The sequence below is a fragment of the Barbatula barbatula genome (assembly GCF_947034865.1).
Source record: "Barbatula barbatula genome assembly, chromosome: 20".
Taxonomy (NCBI): domain Eukaryota; kingdom Metazoa; phylum Chordata; class Actinopteri; order Cypriniformes; family Nemacheilidae; genus Barbatula; species Barbatula barbatula.
In genome coordinates this window covers 9,331,505-9,351,123 of record NC_136783.1, presented here as the reverse complement: position 1 = coordinate 9,351,123, position 19,619 = coordinate 9,331,505, and the positions used below count along the sequence as shown (strand labels likewise).

Here is a 19,619-nt window from a genome sequence, read left to right as displayed (position 1 = left end):
CTCGTTTGGTAATGACGCGAATGGTTTTGCATTAAGAGAACATCGTGAGTGAAGCGTTCAGATGTGGACCAGTCGCGGCATCCAACCTGTCAGCGACATGATGCGCTCGTTCAGCATCTGAAGTTGAGTTCTCATTGTCTCCACGAAGACGCGTTTAAAAAGAGGACAGGTCAGTCAGCTCTTTTATCTTCCGTCGAGTTTAAGGTAGGCCTACTGAATTTACTTTAACGTTTTTGCATATTTATCATACATTGATATCAATAAGACGCAGTGATTTGTATATAGTCGGCGTTGACTTTCGATGTTTTGTGTTTTTAACAAGCCCATAGCCTATAGGCTGGTTTTCATCATTTAATGCCAGTTATTCATTTTAGTTCATAGTGTTAACAATAAAAAATGTATATCACCATATTAGAAAACATGTTGATCTGTCACACAAACACACCGAGTAATAAAGTTATATGGTACTGTGATCAGATGAATCTGGTCTTGACAGTATTAATTGAATTGGCCCTGCTGCTCCCATGACAGACATACAGGCAGGAGGATATACGAGGGTCGTCGGATATGTGAGGATATGGAAAAAGCCAACCGTTAGGTTAAAATAACCAATACAAATATATAATACTCACTGTTCTGTTTGATATTTCTCTCTCACACTCTTTTCCCTCTCCCTCCCTGTGATGTGTGATAAGGTCAGTGTCATTTAAAGAGGATGCTTTTCTCTGATGAAGATGCCCGTCCTGTTCTGAAAAGAGATGGTAGGAGGAGAAAGCTCCGCTCGCAGGGGTTTCCCTCCCCGGCGCTCTGTTGTGCTTGCGGTCTCTGTATCATGCTGGCAGGCATTAATATCACCCTGGTAGGCGCTTTTGCCTTTAACAAACTCCTCCCCTTCAACAATCCTCCCATCATTATCGGACCCATCCTCCTACTGGTGGCCTTTTCCTTTTTTGGCACGTGTTGCATCTTTAGCCGTCGCCCCATTGCTCATCCCTCTCGTACGTCTGCGGGAGGGGACCGCTGGCCATCAATGAGCATGGGCGGAGGCGAGTTTGAGATGGAGAATAGTGAACCCACACTACAAGATACCACGGCCATCCAACTCAGTCCAACAAACTCTCCGAGCCCCTCCTGCCGCTGCAGCCCCACCCACCTTACTGTGACACTGCCCCGCCCACTTCAAACCCAAGACTCCTCAAAGGGAAATGCTGTGAATTTACAGAACCCAATCGATGAATCAGACTCATAGTTTGGGCCCTGCAAGACTGTGCAGCTTTAAGGCGAGCTAACGCCTGTTTGATCTGGAATCAGTGGTTAGAGCATGGCACTAGCAATGCCAAATTTGTTGGTTCGATTTCAGGGGGACTGCACATACTTAGAATCAAATGTATAGGACAATATAATGTAAGTCGCTTTGGATAAAAGCGTCTGCCAAATGCATAAATGTAAAATGTATATTTCTTGACATGCATAGTCAGACGTGCAGCAAATCAGACAGGACCAATAATTTTACGGGGGCAGTAATAAATTATTTTCAGCATCATGAGCCTGCAGTGTCAGTCCGGCCTTTGGAGGAAGAATTTGGTGTTAAAATGAGACTTATTATCTCAGAAATGAAAGGAAGACTGGCTGAAATTACGGGATCCATTTTAAACCATTTGATCCAACACACTCATCCTTTCGTCTGACAAAGCACATTCAATGTGAGCTGAAATGAGTCCCTGAGAAATAAGAAAATCAGGAACAATTTGGGCTAATAGGCGAGAAATTCAGTTCACCTTGAAAAAGGTATGAAATTGCTATGGCAATGGGTTTTGTCCAATTGTTACTTGGGCACAAATGTTACTTTTCATATTACATTTATGCCATATTGATAATGTAGTGACCATGAAAGATTTTCTCTTACATAAAGATATTGTGTGATTTTGTAAAATTATCTGATTGTTTTTAAAGGATAAAAATTGTAATATTGTTGTACTTATTACAGTATATAGTGTGACTTATGAAATACGCTACTATCAAGTAAATAACTAAACATCATAAATTAATTGAAAAGAATAAATCCATTTTTGCATAATACGTTGTTGTACCATTCAGTATTTGTTTATCAATAAATATAACTGAGAACACACTAGGCTTCCTAGCATCTGTCTCAGTCACTGGACTTTTGTCTATTTTAAATCATTTTCATTTATTTATTGTAAACAAATAATGAGTATGTTGTAAGTGCATTGTTGGAATTTTGTGTACATTTCACATACTGTTGTTGTCAACATATTTACCACCACATCCGCTTTCCTTCCTGTCTGTCTGGAGTAATTAAATAATCTCACTGTAAACATCAACTACACAATTTGATTTGACTATCTGATTGAATAAGGGAAATGTTTTTATTTACATGCATTTGGCAGGCGTTTTTATTCCCTGGGAACAGAACCCATGTACGACAATGCTACCAACATAGTTTGTTGTCAAATGGCATTAAAACATATAAAACTCAACCTGAGTTTCACATATCAAATAAAACAAAGAAATCCTCTCTTATCAAGCACAAAAGTACAAAGCAAAAATGTGCTGCTAGTGCTTAAGAGATCTGCCTGTTTGTTCAGTTGTGCTACGGCACCATCTGTGTAGACTGCTGCGGACAACGAAACAATTGCTACACCTCCATCCTTTGCATCAGGTCCTGATTTTGTATTACACACATAGTCATTATAAATGCTATTATAGCTCACTGCCTAATCATTGCTTGTTCTGCATCATTAAACAACTCTAATGACATGTGCACTTGGATTGAATGAAGGTACCTGCAAATCCCTTTAATAAACATAACATTTAGTTTGTAATAGCTTTGGATCCAGGCCTGTTTATCAATGTTTTGAAAGATTCAATGTTTTATTTCTATGTTCATTTGTAATATCTATCTAACTATGACCATATTGGGTTCAATGACCTTCATTACAGTAAGCAACCACAACATTGTACTGGGCATAGTAATCTTGTTTTGAGACCAATGTTTTTTTAGAGACAAACACTTAACAACAAATGTCAGCCATATTATATATAATACAAGTACTGATAGTGTCCTCTTTGACACGATGCCAAATCGAGATTTTCGGTAACACCTATATATTTATACAACAGCGGCCCCTAGTGGTTATACATATTAAAACAATACTGTGAATTGTTATTGATTAAATTTACGGAAGTATGATATTTCTACTGCGTTTAATGCATGGATCCTATGTGCTCAAAACATTTTTAATATGTACCACAAAATAAAGTAAAATAGTGCGCACAAAAAACCAAAAGCTCATTTACACTACACGGTCAAACCACCTGTTTTACACTTAGATTTTATTTCAATATAAATATAATAGAAGATTGTAATATAAATTCATAATCACACATAAGCATGGTCTGTCTACACATAGTTTCGGCCCAAAAGCGTCCACATCATTGCTCAAGTAGCAGCTTACACAGCATACATGCCTTTTCATTGTAACGACGCCCAGTCTGTCCTTCAACACACACGCATGCGCAGACGTTTAGTTCCCGTGTCGCCATGTTTGACACGCATGCGCAGTATTGGACTCGAGCGGCACCATATATAAGCTCGTGCGCTTCTGTCCCATTCCACCTTCAGCCATTTTAACAATGTTGGGAGCTGTGGGACGCTGCTGCACCGGGGCTTTGCAGGCTCTCAGGCCCGGGGTGACCCCCCTGAAAGCTCTCAAAGGAGCTCCGGCGCTGTTTTCTCGTAAGTAGATATCATTTGTCTTTTTAATGTTTCGTTTTAACGCAGCGCTTCTGACAGCGACGTCACCGCGAGACTGCTAAATGGCAGCATGCGGGGCTGCGAGTGCAGGCCGTAAAGTTCTAACGTCATTTTTCATTGATTGATTTTACAGTTACTACAATCTGCTTGTCGATTCACGATAGATATGAACCGCGCTCGTGTTATACAGTTGTCAATAAGAGCGAGATTTTCTCATTAGTTACAAACCACGAATGACCTTTATGTGTCATGAAGTAGGAGCTCGCGGTGCTAACTGTGTTACAAGCTCGAGAGGTCATGCTACAGATAAACATGCGAATACTTTAACATGTTAATGCTTTTATTAAGAATCTTATTTCTTTCATTTAATGCACACGTGCGGCAAATAGGTTGCGTAAAGACACATTGACGTTGAATCTTCCTTACGTTAGAACGTTTCCTGTCATTACGTTCATTCACAAGCATGTTTTGACTTTAAGAAAACAAAGTCAACGCAGACCGTTTATTACATTTCTGGTTAAATAAAATATTAGTGCCGTTTGATGTTCACTGGTCCATGTTCCTATTTCAGGCAGGGATTATGCCGCTCCGGCCGCCGCAGCTGCCGCCGTCGCAAACGGGCGTATCGTCGCCGTCATCGGTGCCGTCGTTGACGTCCAGTTCGACGAGGATCTGCCCCCCATTCTCAATGCCCTGGAGGTGGCCGGTCGTGACTCCAGGCTAGTCCTGGAGGTGGCCCAACATCTTGGTAACACAAACTATTCTCAATAATGAATACAAGCGTAATTGTTTATAAATTATGTGGAATGGACATTAAAGTGCTTTAACAATAAATATTTTGTTTTCAGGGGAGAATACTGTCCGCACCATTGCTATGGACGGTACTGAAGGACTGGTGCGTGGTCAGACGGTTCTTGACACCGGTGCCCCCATCAGAATCCCTGTCGGACCGGAGACGCTTGGCAGGATCATGAATGTCATTGGTGAGCCCATTGACGAGAGAGGACCAATTTCCACAAAACAGTGAGTATTGTGCTTTCCTGGTGCTTTCCGAAGCTTTGTTGTTCTTAACCAAGTATGTTTGACATTGCTGCTTTATCAATGGAGGCTTTTATTCATTGCTGTAAATGCCATTAAACCTGTAAAGCTTTAAGGTGCCGCAGTTGTTGATGTGGAATGTTATGCTCCGTTCCTCAGGACTGCCCCCATACACGCTGAGGCCCCTGCATTCGTTGAAATGAGTGTCGAGCAGGAGATTCTGGTCACAGGAATCAAGGTCGTAGACCTGCTGGCCCCCTATGCCAAGGGTGGCAAGATTGGTATGTGACTCACCAATGCAGACTAAAGTAACATATTTATTTCTGTGCACAGCTAACGTGTTCTGATTTGTTTAGGTCTCTTTGGTGGTGCTGGTGTGGGCAAGACTGTATTGATTATGGAGCTGATCAACAATGTGGCCAAAGCTCACGGTGGTTACTCCGTCTTTGCTGGTGTGGGAGAGAGAACACGTGAGGGAAATGATCTCTACCATGAGATGATTGAGTCTGGCGTCATCAACCTGAAGGACACCACCTCAAAGGTAACTTGAGGTTTTTTTCCTTGTGGCCTCCTTGGACCAAGTAAACAAATGAAGGCAACCAAGCAATTGTCATGTTACTACCCCATTAGGTGGCGCTGGTGTACGGACAGATGAATGAGCCCCCAGGCGCCCGTGCCCGTGTGGCTTTGACTGGGCTGACCGTTGCCGAATATTTCCGTGACCAGGAGGGACAGGATGTGCTGCTGTTCATCGATAACATTTTCCGCTTCACTCAGGCTGGATCAGAGGTCAGGATTGTTGATCTGTTTTTGCAGATGTGAACCTTTTTTGCTCTTAACCTGATGATTTTGGTTTGTTCTGTAGGTGTCTGCCCTGTTGGGTCGTATCCCCTCTGCTGTGGGTTATCAGCCCACACTGGCCACTGACATGGGTACCATGCAGGAGAGAATTACGACAACCAAGAAGGGTTCAATCACATCTGTGCAGGTACACCACCGTAATCCGTAATTGCCTTACAGATAAACAGGAAGTGAGGTGTTTTGTATGAAACATTGACAATGTTTGGTTTCTTTTTAGGCTATCTATGTGCCTGCTGATGACTTGACTGATCCTGCTCCTGCTACCACTTTCGCTCACTTGGACGCCACCACAGTGTTGTCTCGTGCTATTGCTGAGCTGGGTATATACCCCGCTGTGGATCCTTTGGACTCCACCTCCCGTATCATGGACCCCAACATTGTCGGATCTGAGCATTATGACGTAGCCCGTGGTGTGCAGAAGATTCTCCAGGTAAGTTACGGTGAATATGGGGTTCTGGGTGGGTCTTCATATTGTAAGCACAACTCATAATTGTTTCTATATTTTAGGACTACAAGTCCCTCCAGGATATCATTGCTATTCTGGGTATGGATGAGTTGTCTGAGGAGGACAAGCTGATCGTGTCTCGTGCCCGTAAAATCCAGAGGTTCCTGTCCCAGCCCTTCCAGGTCGCTGAGGTCTTCACCGGACATTTGGGCAAACTTGTCCCCCTGAAAGATACCATCAAAGGCTTCAAGGCTATTCTTGGTGGTGAGTTTTTTTCGGTCTTATTTCTCCTAGATATGTCGAGGTAGTCCAGGTCTGTTCTTCATGGCTTTTTCTTTTTAGGCGAGTATGATGCACTTCCTGAGCAGGCTTTCTACATGGTGGGGCCAATTGAGGAGGTCGTCCAGAAGGCAGAGAAACTGGCTGAGGAACATTCGTAAATAAGTCTGTTTTAAATGTGTTTGGGTCGCGCTGAATAAAAAGGAGCACTTGGTTTGTAATGTCACATTCAAAAAGCAATTGTATCTTTATCGCTGGTCATCCTGAAAGTTCTATTTAATGTTTGCAATTAATCAAGATGGAAATAAAACGCTTACTGTTAACTGTTTCTTCTACATGACTTTTCTTTATGCTTTTGACAAATGATAGTTTCTGTATTAAATTATGGCCTTTTCATTTCAAATATCTTTTGTAAGTTTTAGTAAATTGACTGTAGGTTAACTAACATGTAACAAACTAAATGAAATTTAAACTAGAACAAATTAAAACCAGCGGATACATTTAGTTCTGAATAGAAAATTATCACAAGAAACCTTGTTTATCAAAGCACTGGTCATCTTTAAAGTAACCAATAATATGGCTATTCTCTTAAATCTGATAATTTAGCACTACCTGAAAATGGCTATGTAAGGAAAACATCATTGAGAAATAATCAGAATTATAAAACTAATTTAGATTACAAAGTTTTTGTAATCTGCCATGAGAACTCCTTTCACAAACTGTTCGGTTTTAACAAACTCTGGTTTTGGCTTGCAAATGTTTAATAACTTCCAAACAGTCTTTCTTACAGGACATTGTAGGAGAGCAGTTTCTGTTAGTATTGGTCTGGCAGAAGTATAAATCTTAAATTGACTCTGTTGAAAGTTTGACCTATGGCTTTCCTATAGCATATAGTGCTACGAGCATGCGCTAGCAATGCCAAGGTCATGGGTTTGATCCCTGGGATTGCACACACTTTAAAACAAATGTATCGTTTAATGCAATGCAAGTCGCTCTGGATAAAAGAGTCTGCCAGATGCGTAAATGTAAATTTAGGGGAAAATACAAAGTTAAAATTAAAAACCCTTACCTACCTTTAATTATCCAAGTTAACTTGTTCATAGTGCAAATCAATTTAAGAGAATCCTTACATTGAATAAAATTGAATTACTAATGTTAAATGTACAAATAAATGTTTAACGGGTAGAATTTGTGTATTAAAGAAACGTTTACATTAATAGCATGTTTTGTTTCAGATTTTATTAATATGCCGCTCTAAATGTTTTCATAGAATACTAGGTCGGGACGTATGTACAGTAACTTTATCCAAAATACATGGATGTTTTAATGCTTTAATAGTTTATTTAATTAGAATATGTGGGTCCTTTCAAATCTCCCGCCTCATGACTGCGTCATTGCAAGCTGTTATTGATGTTCAACCAATAACCAGAGGCTTCATTACAACAGAAGTTGAACAAAGTGCCATTAGCATTCACGTTTTATACTGAACCTAGTCAATTAAATATTACAGTTTGACCTCGGGTACAAGCAAATGCACAGATTTTGGCAGACTTTCATATCACGTATCGCACACTGTCCTTTCACAAGGCAATAAATGATATATGCTATCAAATCAAATGATTATATTCATACAATAACTCGAATGAAAGATCAAATCACCAGTATTGGTGTTTAAAGACATAAACGCCTGTCAAGTGTTTCATTTTATTTTACAAAATGGTAAGCAAAAGGTTTGCAGGACCCGTTCCATTTGGCCAATAATCACTTAAAAAAACACTGTGAAAAAATCTTCACTTGTCCCGTGCAGCATTTCAGCATGATCTCCTATCAACAAGTCAAGGCCACAGGCTTGCCTAAACCTTGACATCTTGATTTCGACCTTTAGTCCGAGACACTATTGGCGATAGTATGAACAGGTTATTTTTACATTTGATACTTTGCTAACACTTTGTTTGCTACTGTTTGTAATATCATAATAGCAGAACAACAATTAAGATTTATAATGGATTTAAGTGCATTATCAGATCAAACACTTGTTTGTAAGAGGATTGTAAGAATCCCTGACAGCATGCTGTCAAGAGAATGTGTGCCTCTACTGATATTTAGATCAGTTAATGTTTTACAGAAGGCGGCTTTCTGCCAGTTATGCAAAGAGTGCCATTGCAAAAGCCTCCAACACCTATGCATGGATATGAAATAGCACAGCAGTCCACATTGCTAATGGCCTCAAGGATGTTCACATCACACATTTGGCTGGTTTAACAGCATCTTTGAGCAGCAGGTAGTCAGAGATGCACGTGGGGAGGTAAGACAGAGGCAGCCAGAAAAACTTTGCATCCCAACCCGGGGAATAACGGGTACGAGGACGGACAGCCGAGATGGCGTGCTCCATGCAGCTCACCACTTTCATCAGATTACCGTCTGGCATGTTGGCGAATTTCTCTTTCATCATGTTTTCCACTGATTGAGAATCAAACAAGCAAATAGGATTACAATATATTACACGGTACAGATCAATACATTCAATATGCTTGATATATGAAAATAATACATATATTCAAGTCTCAAATTCATTTACAACATATAAATGCACACATTAAACATGTACCTTTATCGACATAATCATGTCCATAGTCCTCTTTTGTCTCCTCTGGCATCTTTTCCCAAAGCTTCCTCACATTTCTGATCTGTAGGTCAACATCCGTCACGTTGGTTTTGAAGAATCCTGGTTCAATGCACAGAACCTTCACACCAAAGTAATACAAGGTCCTCCTAAAAATATAAAAATGACCCTTTGCATCACATTGCATAAAACAGTTAAACGTATTGACTCTCAAAGCCACCTGCTCTACCTGAGAGTGTCATTAAAAGCTTCCACGCCATATTTCGACACAGAATATGGTCCACCGAAAGGACTGATTCTTCCGAACACACTTGCGACGTTAACCACGCGACCTCTGGCCTTTTTGATGAGCGGCAGGACGCTGAGGGTCACACCAATGACCCCATGAAGGTTGATGTCCAGCATGCTCTTATAGTCTTGCAGTGTCAGCCAATCATCAGGACCCGATGGTACAGCTACACCAGCATTATTCACCAAAGCCCATAAACCTGCCGGCCACAGAGTTGTTTTGTTTTTATACTTCATAAATGATACAGTGTACATTGTGCCTGGTAGTGAACAAAAACAGTGTAATTATTTACCCTTCTCTCCAACCCGGTTCTTGATAAAAGCAAATGCTTTATCGATGCTTTCAGACTTTGTGACATCCAGATGGACGGTAGACAATCGAGACGAACAAGACTTTTTCAGCTCCTCCTCTCCCTTTTCTGTCAAGCACGCTGCCACAACGCAGAATCCGCACTTATCCAGATGGGTTGCGAGGAGCTTTCCAAAGCCAGAGTCACACCCCGTGATGAAAACATGCTTATTCCCTCTGTCTGGAACTCTTTCACGCTCCCGGTACCATCTCACAATGTAATACAGGACCACCAACCCGCAGATGTACAGAAACATGGCTGTAAAAACATCGAGCACACAGAACATATGACTGAGAATGCGGGGTTTAACTGTGGTATAAAACTCTCAACAGATCCTTTTTTTAATGTGGGAATTAAGATCAATGGATAAAATCAATGAGTGTTTCTTTGTCTTTTAACCAGTACATTTTTGTGTGTGTGTCAAAATTATGAAGTGTTTTAAGTTTAATAGATGTGTTTTAATTATATAACCATGTGTATGCTGTATAACTATTGAAAAGATGTTTTGTTAAAGTCAAGGAAAATTGCAGACAAAGGCTGGTTTCAAAAAAGTGCCCCAGTTGTAAGAATGTTGATTTTTCAGGTAATGGAATGTTGCCAGCAGGAGTTCAACAGTATTGTTGTGAAAATTACCTCTTCGATTCCTCAAAGTTTTGAACATGCAGGGCTGAATTAAAAGTCCAACAGTAACACGGCAAGACGTTCATTCAAAGCCTGTTATCGTGATTTTTGCCCGAGGATCATTTTTATGGCACGTTGTAAAATGATAAAAAATGAAAGCATGATGTCAGACATTGAAAGAAGGGCTCCGGGTATATTATTATGTTATAGTCGTGATCGTGAGTGGTGAGACACGGACGGAGGACCCAGGTGCAGTAAGGGGTTAACAGATATTTTAATAATAAATAATAAAACAAAGACCCACGTGGGGGTAACATAACAAAACATGACATGGACACAGGAACATGGAATAACCAGACAAGACTAAAGACAAACATTGGGTACAAATAACTGGACTAAAACTACACTGAACAAGACACAAGAACTCACCACACAACCACAATGAACCAGCACAAGAAAGAAGACACAAGGGCATTAAATAAGGGAATAATCAAGATGGGGGCATGAACTCATTAACAAGCAATAAGCAATAGGAAACGAGAGGATGGGAACAGAGACGAGACCGGAGAGAGCCTATGGAAGGCCAAAAGGACCATAAATACCCCTCTCCACACAAAACATGAGGTTCTGTCATGATCCTGCCACTAAACCAAGAGAAACATGACATGATGCGGCAGAATCATGACAGTAATACTGTATGTTTTGCATGGTGGCTCATCACACACATGAACAATGTTGGATTCATTTTGTTCTACAGCAGATACATAAACGAAACCTGAAGTTATTAAAAGAGAGAAATATGTAAGTCAATGAAATCTTCATTGCTGCATTATATTACTATCCTCCGAGCCAGAGGCCTGGGAACTGCCTCACTTGCTTCCACTTCAATGCCAGGAATAGAGGAATTTGTCTTGACCTTCACCCAAATCTCCCCAAATATAAAAAAGTGACAATGTACTTTTTACGCAATATCTCACAAAACTTTGAACGTGATTTTAAGACTTAAAAGTATTTATATAAATATTCTGCGCAGGAACTGCGACTGGCAACGTTAGTGACTTTAAATTCCCTGGGCACAGAAGTTACACGAAGTCATGTGACATTTAGGCACATGTAAGGCCATTGACATTGTGAAAAAGCGAAATGCACAGTTAACGTTTCATTTAGTATATCAGGCCTTGAATGCTGAACAGAAACAATTCAATAAGAAGAAGCATTACAGTAACATAAATCATCAAATAATGTAAACAGAAACATACCGTAACCACCTGTCAGATTATCCCGACCAGACTTGTCCGATAGTATGAGTTTGACCAGAGTTCACGCAGACTAAACTTGAACTCAAGATGCCACTTTTCATTTTATACGCGCTGTCTGATGCCCCGCCCCCCAATGTTTGTGCGTTTATCCGCTCACTGCAGACTCTTGCGCGATGACGCAGAGACTCCCATACTATGGAAAGCCGTTTGGGTCATATTTCGCCATCAACCAGACGCCTGGTGTTCAGATGACGCCTGCTTTTACGGCGTTTAAGACGTACAGACGCCGTAAATTACGGCGTTTGCGCCTTAGAAACGTCGTTAATAACGGTGTTTTAAATGCAATGCGAAACGCCGTTCATTTCGCCGTTAGAACTTCCATATTACGCCGTAAATTACGGCGCTTCCGTGTAACAAAGACGCCGTAAAAAGCAGCGTTTTTTATAATATTAAAATCAGCCCCGCCTTTTCTACACAGTCCAGCCCCTCCAATGAACACAAAGACATGTGTAGTAGAATGTCGATCTGAATAAGTGTTCCTGTTTTTAACTTTATTGCGAATAATGCTTAGACTTTCATCATGTGATATTTTTCCATTGGGCGCGTTTATCCTCCTTTTCGTTTATCATATGTGTACGAGCGGCAGACTTTTGAACGAGCACGTTCGTGACACTTTGTGCGTTTATTGACTTCGAGCTCGTCGATTTTGCCGTCCACGGTGGCGTAGTGGACTGCGTGCGCAGCACTTTTAACGATTGGAGTTCGACTCCGCGGTCCGACCATATTCTTCATTCCTTTTGAATTGTTCTATTGAGTCGTGTTTTTAAATGTTGGAACACTACCTGTTGCTGGCAACTTATTAAATGACAAGAAACGCTTATTAAAAGCCAACGGTCTAAGGCCTTTACGCATGCAATAGCTGCGGGCTAAGTCTGCTACTGTGGCTGTTGTCAGTATGTTTTTATTGATTCAAATTGTTCCCATCTACGAACCCGTTTGTATTCCCATTTACATATAGACTGCACATTCTGCATGCATTCAGTATAAACCTCTATAAGATTTTGACGATCAAAAATCTTAAAATGGAGGAGACTGTTCACAGACAGAAACAGTAAGGGAAATGCTGACCAAAAAATTATTGTTGCGTTATTATTATATAGCAATTTTTAAAGGAAAATATAGGCATGTTTTATAACTTACTTATTGGTAAAGACAATAACAATCAGCAAAGGTGCAATAACGAAAGTTGCAGGCATCTTAAGCTAAATTGTCAAACAATAAAAGCCAATTAAATAATAAAAAAAAAAAATTTATTAAATGAAAAATAATGTACACACAGTCGCCTAACTGGGCAGAACGTAAAATGTATGCAACACAAAAGCACTGGATATTTTGGTTTATTATATGCTCCATCCACATCGAGCTGAGTTTCTTTATTGAAAAAATACGTGCTTTGACGAGTAAAATAAATCATATCTAAATTCAAGTTTGTTTCTCATTCTCAGTCTGTTGATGCCGGCTGCGGAGAAACGCGCTCTTTGAGGCGCGCAGCTCCCTACATAAATACTGCCTTTCTTTAGAAGTTGCTAAGCGATCATGTTTGTTAAATCGTTTTGTATTTTGGGATGGCTATTTTGACAAGGCCGCGTTCACTTATCTTAGTTTTAGTGTGGGACTTATGCATAACTGCATTATGTAAGTGATTTTTTATTTATTTTTACGAATAATATATAACTCCCTTAACTCTTATTTGCTTAACCAAATTATTTAGCCTTAATTATGCGTGCGTGTTGTTCTTTTATTATATTTATATAGGCTATTATATAATTTAAAGTAATGCATTAATATAATCAATTTATAAATGATTGCAAAATTAAGATGTGTTCTTCCAGAACTGTACACTGTACATAATAAAATAACCCAACAGACTACTCAGATCATTAGAATCAAGTCAGTTAGAGATAACAAAAGTTGACTCAAAACAAGGTTCGTCAGCGATAAGAAACTATGCCACCTGAAACCGCAGGCATCAGATGCTCTTCAATATTAGCTACTTTTACATCCAGATTAAAAACACAACTAGTCGTTCATTTGTCTTCCTTTTCCTTCCGTTGCACATTTTAATTTCCTATTTATTGTTATTTTCTATTCTTAAGTATGTGTGATTTAAAAGAATTAACGCTTTTTGAAGATCTCTTTTGCATTATGTATCCTTCTTTTTTTGTAATTTCTATATAAATCACCATTAACTGTTTGAAATGTGCTATATAAATAAACTTGCATTGCCTGTATGTATGTAAATCATTAAATGGACGCCAATTGACAGCAAGCCTACCCCAATTCTAAATGTACTGCAAACTCTTAATTTGATTGAAAAGAGATGCCCTTACGATCTGATGTGAGATGTGCAAAAAGAGGCAAAGTATTCGATGAGCGCTCTTACGCGCCACCCCAACAGAATGAAGGCGCAAACAAAGTCGTTTTTCATCGTGACTTTAGTCAACATGGCAGGCTCGATCCCTATAACGTTACCAGTCACGTAATACCAAAGCGTATTACTCAGCGGCGCCGCTCCCACCAGGCGCATCTGTGCGTAGGGGCACCAAAAATAGCCTAATAATTTTTTTATCTAATGTTATTTCATTAGGATATAGACAAATTATAATGGAATTATGCTTAGGGCACCAAAATGGCTAGCAGCAGCATCGGTATTTCTTGTACAAAGGAATTGTTAAGCAACTTAAAGTATTTAGCATTACAATGACTGATCGCCGTTTCAATGTAATATTTACATTGAAACGGCGCAGAGCCGCAAATACCAGGACAGTCAGGCACAAGAACAGTTTCTTCCCTCAGGCAATCTACCTCATGAACAGTTAAATGTTCCCCACTTATGCAATAAAAATGTGCAATATCCTTATATTTATTGTTACCCCTCCATCCTAGTACATCCCTGCATCTACTTAATCCTATCCCATTATAATTTCTAGCACAATTGTTTATACACTTATTTATTTGCCTATTTCTTGTCTGTGTGTTGTTGTCTCTGTGTACTGGAAGGTTATGTCACAAAAACAAATTCCTTGTATGTGCAAGCATACTTGGCAATAAAGCTCTTTCTGATTCTGATTCTGATTCTGATATTTATATCATTGTTGTTGTTATAAGTGCCCTTAACAGACAATTACAAGACAAGGAAGTTTTGCTTTTTATACTTCGTTGTCGCAGCACCACACCATCATACACGAGCTTGAGGTTTAGAAGTTAACTTAGTTTTTTACCTTTCACGCCAAGAACAATCAAAATGTGAATTTGTCAGCATCATTACTCCAGTCTTCAGTTTCACATGATCCTTCAGAAATTATTTTAATATAGCAGTTATTAATAATGGCTCATATTATCAATTTTGAACATCTATTTTTATATTCCTGTGCAAATCAGCATACTAGAGTGGTTTATGGAGAATCACGTGACACTGAACAAAGTGTCACGAACGTGCTCGTTCAAAAGTCTGCCGCTCGTACACATGTGATAAACGAAAAGGAGGATAAACGCGCCCAATGGAAAAATATCACATGATGAAAGTCTAAGCATTATTCGCAATAAAGTTAAAAACCGGAACACTTATTCAGATCGACATTCTACTACACATGTCTTTGTGTTCATTGGAGGGGCTGGACTGTGTAGAAAAGGCGGGACTGATTTTAATATTATAAAAAACGCCGCTTTTTACGGCGTCTTTGTTACACGGAAGCGCCGTAATTTACGGCGTAATATGGAAGTTCTAATGGTGAAATGAACGGCGTTTCGCATTGCATTTAAAACGCCGTTACCAAGCAAACACGTGTATGTGGGGCCCACATGGGTTGTAAATGGGCTACAGGGGTTCAGACTGGGCATGGGCTCAAAATGGGCATCTTATCTGGGGCCCACTTGGGTGACCCAGATAGGACCTACATGGATGAACCCAGGTGGGCTCCCCATGTGGTTTCTAGTTGGGCAATTCATGGGAAATGTGTGCATGGGTTTAAAATGGGCTACAGTTATGTCTTTTCACAAGGAGTATTATTTAATTAATTTGTTTTCTTTTTCTAGCCAAATTTTGTATCCACAAATGTACATTTCGAGGAGACAAACCTATATAGTTGTTAAGGCGGAAATCCTATCTAATTCAATGTAATGTTTTAGCAAATATAAAAGTATTTTGTTACTTAGTGTTAATTTAACCTTTTTTCTTTTTTTATTTTGATATTGCTATAATTTAAATATTGTGTTTGATTTTTGAATGTATTTGCATAATGTACCCAACATTTATATTTGAATAAAAAAAAGAATGGTCTTCACTGCGCAGAACGATTGGCGTATGTCATCAAAGTATCGCGAGATGCAGCCCAGAAAGATCCGTTGAGATTTCCTTTAGCAATTCCCATCCCCCTATAAGTATTTGAATCGCGCATTTTCCTGCAAGTGCACAGACTTGGCAATACTTTGCCTGCAGTTTATAGAAGGTAAGAATTACAAGTTTAAAAAATATATATATACACACAATGTATATACTCTTTAAGTATGAAAATACTGTTTCATTATGGTTCAAAAACATAGTTTTGATTCTTGTCATGATAGAATTAAGACAATATCGCGTCATTTTTCTTATTTCTGGCGCCAATGCTTAAACGATAATGCTGTAAGTTATGCCTTTGTTCCCAACGCCATCTAATAGTCAAGACACGAAAAAGCTTATACTTAAACTACAAGTTTGGCACCATGCGGTGTGCTCACGATCGAGGAAGATTAGCGTTATAATTAGATGAAAGGGCTCATAGCAGAGAAGCTAGTATACACTAGTGTATAAAGCAGCTTGGAACAGATCTCTGTCAATGACAAAAAGGCTTTAACAACTTTTCACAATACATACAATTAAAACATTATTTCGTATTTATCAAGCAAACAAATCGTTATGCAAGGGCACAAGATCGGTAAAAGACTCTTTAATTTTAAATCTTGGTGTTTGGCGCCAAAATGCTAACTTGACAGCCCTTGTTTTAACTGTGAAAAGTGGTATCATGGTTGAGTAATTATTGTCTTTTCACAGGGCTGTTGGGAGAGAGAGGAACGAGGACTGAGGAGCTGCACAGTTTTTTTTCCCTGAAAATTGTATTAAAAGTTTAGATTATAATACACAAAGTTGTAAATGTACATATTTTTTTTTAAAGTTCTAAATGTACATGTGTTTTATAAAGTTTGAATTTATATTTTATGTATGAATGATGTATGTATGATTCAAAAGAAAAGTTTTAAATTGAAATAAACTTTGCTTAAAAGCATGTACTGGTTTTGATTCATTAAATACCTTTAGGATTTTAATGAGATAAATGTATGGATTTAGCGTAAAATAATTTAACCCATACAAACAATACAGTATATACAAATAAATTAGCCCATATGTATACTAATTGTGGCCCATAAGAGACCCATATAAGACCTAGCTAGGTCCCATCATTAACTCATCTAGGCAAACTCCTGTAGACACCAAATGGGAGCTATCTGGTTAACCCAAGTGGGGCCTATATGGCGTCCATTAAGGGCCCATCATAAGCCCATGTGGGCTAACACATGTGGGGCCACCATGGAAACTGCGGACAAAATTAGCTGGGTCCCAGTTGGGTTGCCCAGGTGGGCCCCAGATATCAGCCCAAGTGCAACACATTTGGGCCCCACATGATAATGTTTGCTGGGTATTAACGACGTTTCTAAGGCGCAAACGCCATAATTTACGGCGTCTGTACGTCTTAAACGCCGTAATTTACGGCGTCTGTACGTCTTAAACGCCGTAAAAGCAGGCGTCATCTGAACACCAGGCGTCTGGTTGATGGCGAAATATGACCCAAACGGCTTTCCATACTTTACGCACGCGTGGAAATGTTCCAGACGCGCGCGATCTCATGTTAAGCACCAGAGAGCGCAATTGTACAACACGAACGTTTTAAGGATTTCAATAAACTTTTAAAGTGCGTGAGAAGAGTAGCGACGATTGTGTAAACTCTTGGGAACCATTCGTACCACGTGGTGGAATTGCAGGATCATAAAACTCATCAGTTTTTTATAAGTTATAAGTTATAATTACTTCCTCGGCGTGTCCCTTATTTACCCTGACACATATGGTGAAATGGGAACACTTAACATTGAGGTACCCTTTATAAAGCATTTATAAATGTGTATGTTGCATGTCCCGATTCCAGAGACCCCGCAGCCAGCTCACTGTACCCTGTAAAACAGGAATAAAGTCAGAAGAGACGAGAGAGTCGCATCTGCTCTTCCACAGCTCTGATCTCTTTATTCAAAGCACAACCAGAACAAACTATTGTTTTGAAAGCATTAATGACATTCTTTTGTCTGCATCACCCAAATGTCACCAACATCAAAATAAATCACATTTCTGACACTTTGTCTCCTTTTCCTCTTTTTTTACAATTTTCAGCTAACAAGTAAATACCGAACAGACATTTTATAAACAGCAATCGTGTTATTACCAAACACGAAGCGATTATATATTAAATTACTCATCATATCAACTGTTCACATGAGCATTTCAAATATTCTTGCTTCTTAAAACCAATGTGAAACGCAATTCACTCTCTTCTCCCCAGAGGAGTACTTTTGTAATGGATCACCACAAATCCAGCCATCATGCTTCCTTCAACAAGTGGTCACGTGACCACAAACCTGTCTTTTACATGTCTGTATAATTGCAGACATATTCCACATGTTTAATGTTCGGTATTTAACGACTTAAACTAACGATTTATCGACAAGGTTTGTTCAGCCAATCTTTCTGGATTCACAGAAGCGATAATACGGATCATGTTAGTTTAAAGCAATGTGCATAAAGATGTCAGATGTGCCCTCTTCTTGCAGGATGGAAACACAGTAAGAGCAATGACCTCACAAACCTTTACCTCACTCTAGTCTACCAGAGAAACAGTTCCCTGAACTGTATCTGTTTACCTTTAGAAATCTCACGTTTCATAGTAAAGTCATTCAGATTCAATACAGGCATAATATTTAATGTAATAATGGTTTTATCATTCATTACCCTTCATGGCCTATGACCTCTTCTAGCAGTTTGAGGACCCCGGAAACCAGATAGATGTGTAACACAAAAGAAGATATTTTGTTTTTGTGGTTTTGTGATCATACAGTCATATACTGTATATATATACTGTATATACATTATCTTTATTTTTAATACATTATTTTAGTTCATTTATACTGAAATGTACTTCGATGCCATACACTCACAGACACTTAAAAATAAAGGCACTTAAATGATTATTTACAGCGATGCCATAGAAGAAGCATTTTTGGTTCCACAAAGAACCCTTCAGTCAAAGGTTCTTTAAAGAACCATCTCTTTATTACCTTTTTAAAATATGAAGAACCATAAAAACCTTTTGTGAGACAGAAAAAGGTTCTTCAGATGTTTAAGGTTCTTTATGGAACCATTTTGACAAAAAACATGTTCCATGGCATTGTGAAGAGTGTTCAAGAACCTTTTTTGTCTAAATGGTTCCATAAAGAACCATTAACATCCGAATTTGAAAATATGCAAAGGTTAGAAAGAGATGGTTCTTTAAAGAAATGTCTCTTCTATTACATCGCAGTGATATGTTACTACAACACTATAAATATCAAAAAATATATTTGTAAATTTATATATTATATATCTTATGCACTAATATAATATATTAGTGCATAACTGCGGAAATATGATCATAAAAATCATCATATCTAGTGAGCACATGTGGCTGAATAGTTGACTTTATTTGTTTCAGTGTTTGTCTAAGGGGGTCATTCACCCTCTGTGGCAGGACAAACCTGCAGGACAGTTACCTCACATAAGCCAAACCAAAGATATTATTATTAACAAGATGCATCACTGCCATTGAAATGATTGGGTTGTAAAGCAACGCTCAATATGGAAGCTTTGCGCATGTGTGATATCTTAAGCAACATGAAAAATAATGTTTTGAAGCGCAATTTGATCATAGAAAACAAAAGTTATGGTACAGTTTACATC

General features: G+C 39.0%; 3 protein-coding genes across 3 annotated transcripts; 2 read left to right on the top strand and 1 right to left on the bottom strand.

The window, feature by feature from the left end:
- Positions 1-715: 715 nt before the first annotated feature.
- On the top strand, positions 716-1,249 carry LOC306909755 (transmembrane protein 275-like; the record flags this gene model as incomplete). Its single annotated transcript, XM_079483787.1, has 1 exon — positions 716-1,249. The coding sequence occupies one exon, from the start codon at positions 716-718 to the stop codon at positions 1,247-1,249; it is 534 nt and encodes a 177-aa protein (XP_079339913.1).
- Positions 1,250-3,577: 2,328 nt separating this feature from the next.
- atp5f1b (ATP synthase F1 subunit beta) lies at positions 3,578-7,616 on the top strand. Its single transcript, XM_079482827.1, has 10 exons — positions 3,578-3,760; positions 4,350-4,526; positions 4,627-4,801; positions 4,976-5,097; positions 5,173-5,357; positions 5,447-5,605; positions 5,682-5,804; positions 5,895-6,107; positions 6,185-6,386; positions 6,465-7,616. The coding sequence occupies exons 1-10, from the start codon at positions 3,658-3,660 to the stop codon at positions 6,560-6,562; spliced, it is 1,557 nt and encodes a 518-aa protein (XP_079338953.1). The 5' UTR covers positions 3,578-3,657; the 3' UTR covers positions 6,563-7,616.
- On the bottom strand, positions 7,381-11,677 carry LOC306909282 (retinol dehydrogenase 7-like). The gene is made up of 5 exons (XM_079482828.1): positions 11,543-11,677; positions 9,606-9,920; positions 9,254-9,512; positions 9,010-9,173; positions 7,381-8,861 (listed from the first exon to the last, which is right to left on the bottom strand). The coding sequence occupies exons 2-5, from the start codon at positions 9,916-9,918 to the stop codon at positions 8,638-8,640; spliced, it is 960 nt and encodes a 319-aa protein (XP_079338954.1). The 5' UTR covers positions 9,919-9,920; positions 11,543-11,677; the 3' UTR covers positions 7,381-8,637.
- Between the last annotated feature and the right edge of the window lie 7,942 nt (positions 11,678-19,619).

Coding starts and splice junctions, on each gene's coding strand:
- atp5f1b (XM_079482827.1), top strand. CDS start 3,658: ATGTTGGGAGCTGTGGGACGCTGCTGCACCGGGGCTTTGCAGGCTCTC. Junction 5,606..5,681: donor TCACTCAGGCTGGATCAGAG/GTCAGGATTGTT, acceptor TTTGTTCTGTAG/GTGTCTGCCCTGTTGGGTCG. Junction 6,108..6,184: donor GTGTGCAGAAGATTCTCCAG/GTAAGTTACGGT, acceptor TCTATATTTTAG/GACTACAAGTCCCTCCAGGA.
- LOC306909282 (XM_079482828.1), bottom strand. CDS start 9,918: ATGTTTCTGTACATCTGCGGGTTGGTGGTCCTGTATTACATTGTGAGA. Junction 9,513..9,605: donor GAACCGGGTTGGAGAGAAGG/GTAAATAATTAC, acceptor TGTGGCCGGCAG/GTTTATGGGCTTTGGTGAAT. Junction 8,862..9,009: donor ACATGATTATGTCGATAAAG/GTACATGTTTAA, acceptor ATTCTCAATCAG/TGGAAAACATGATGAAAGAG.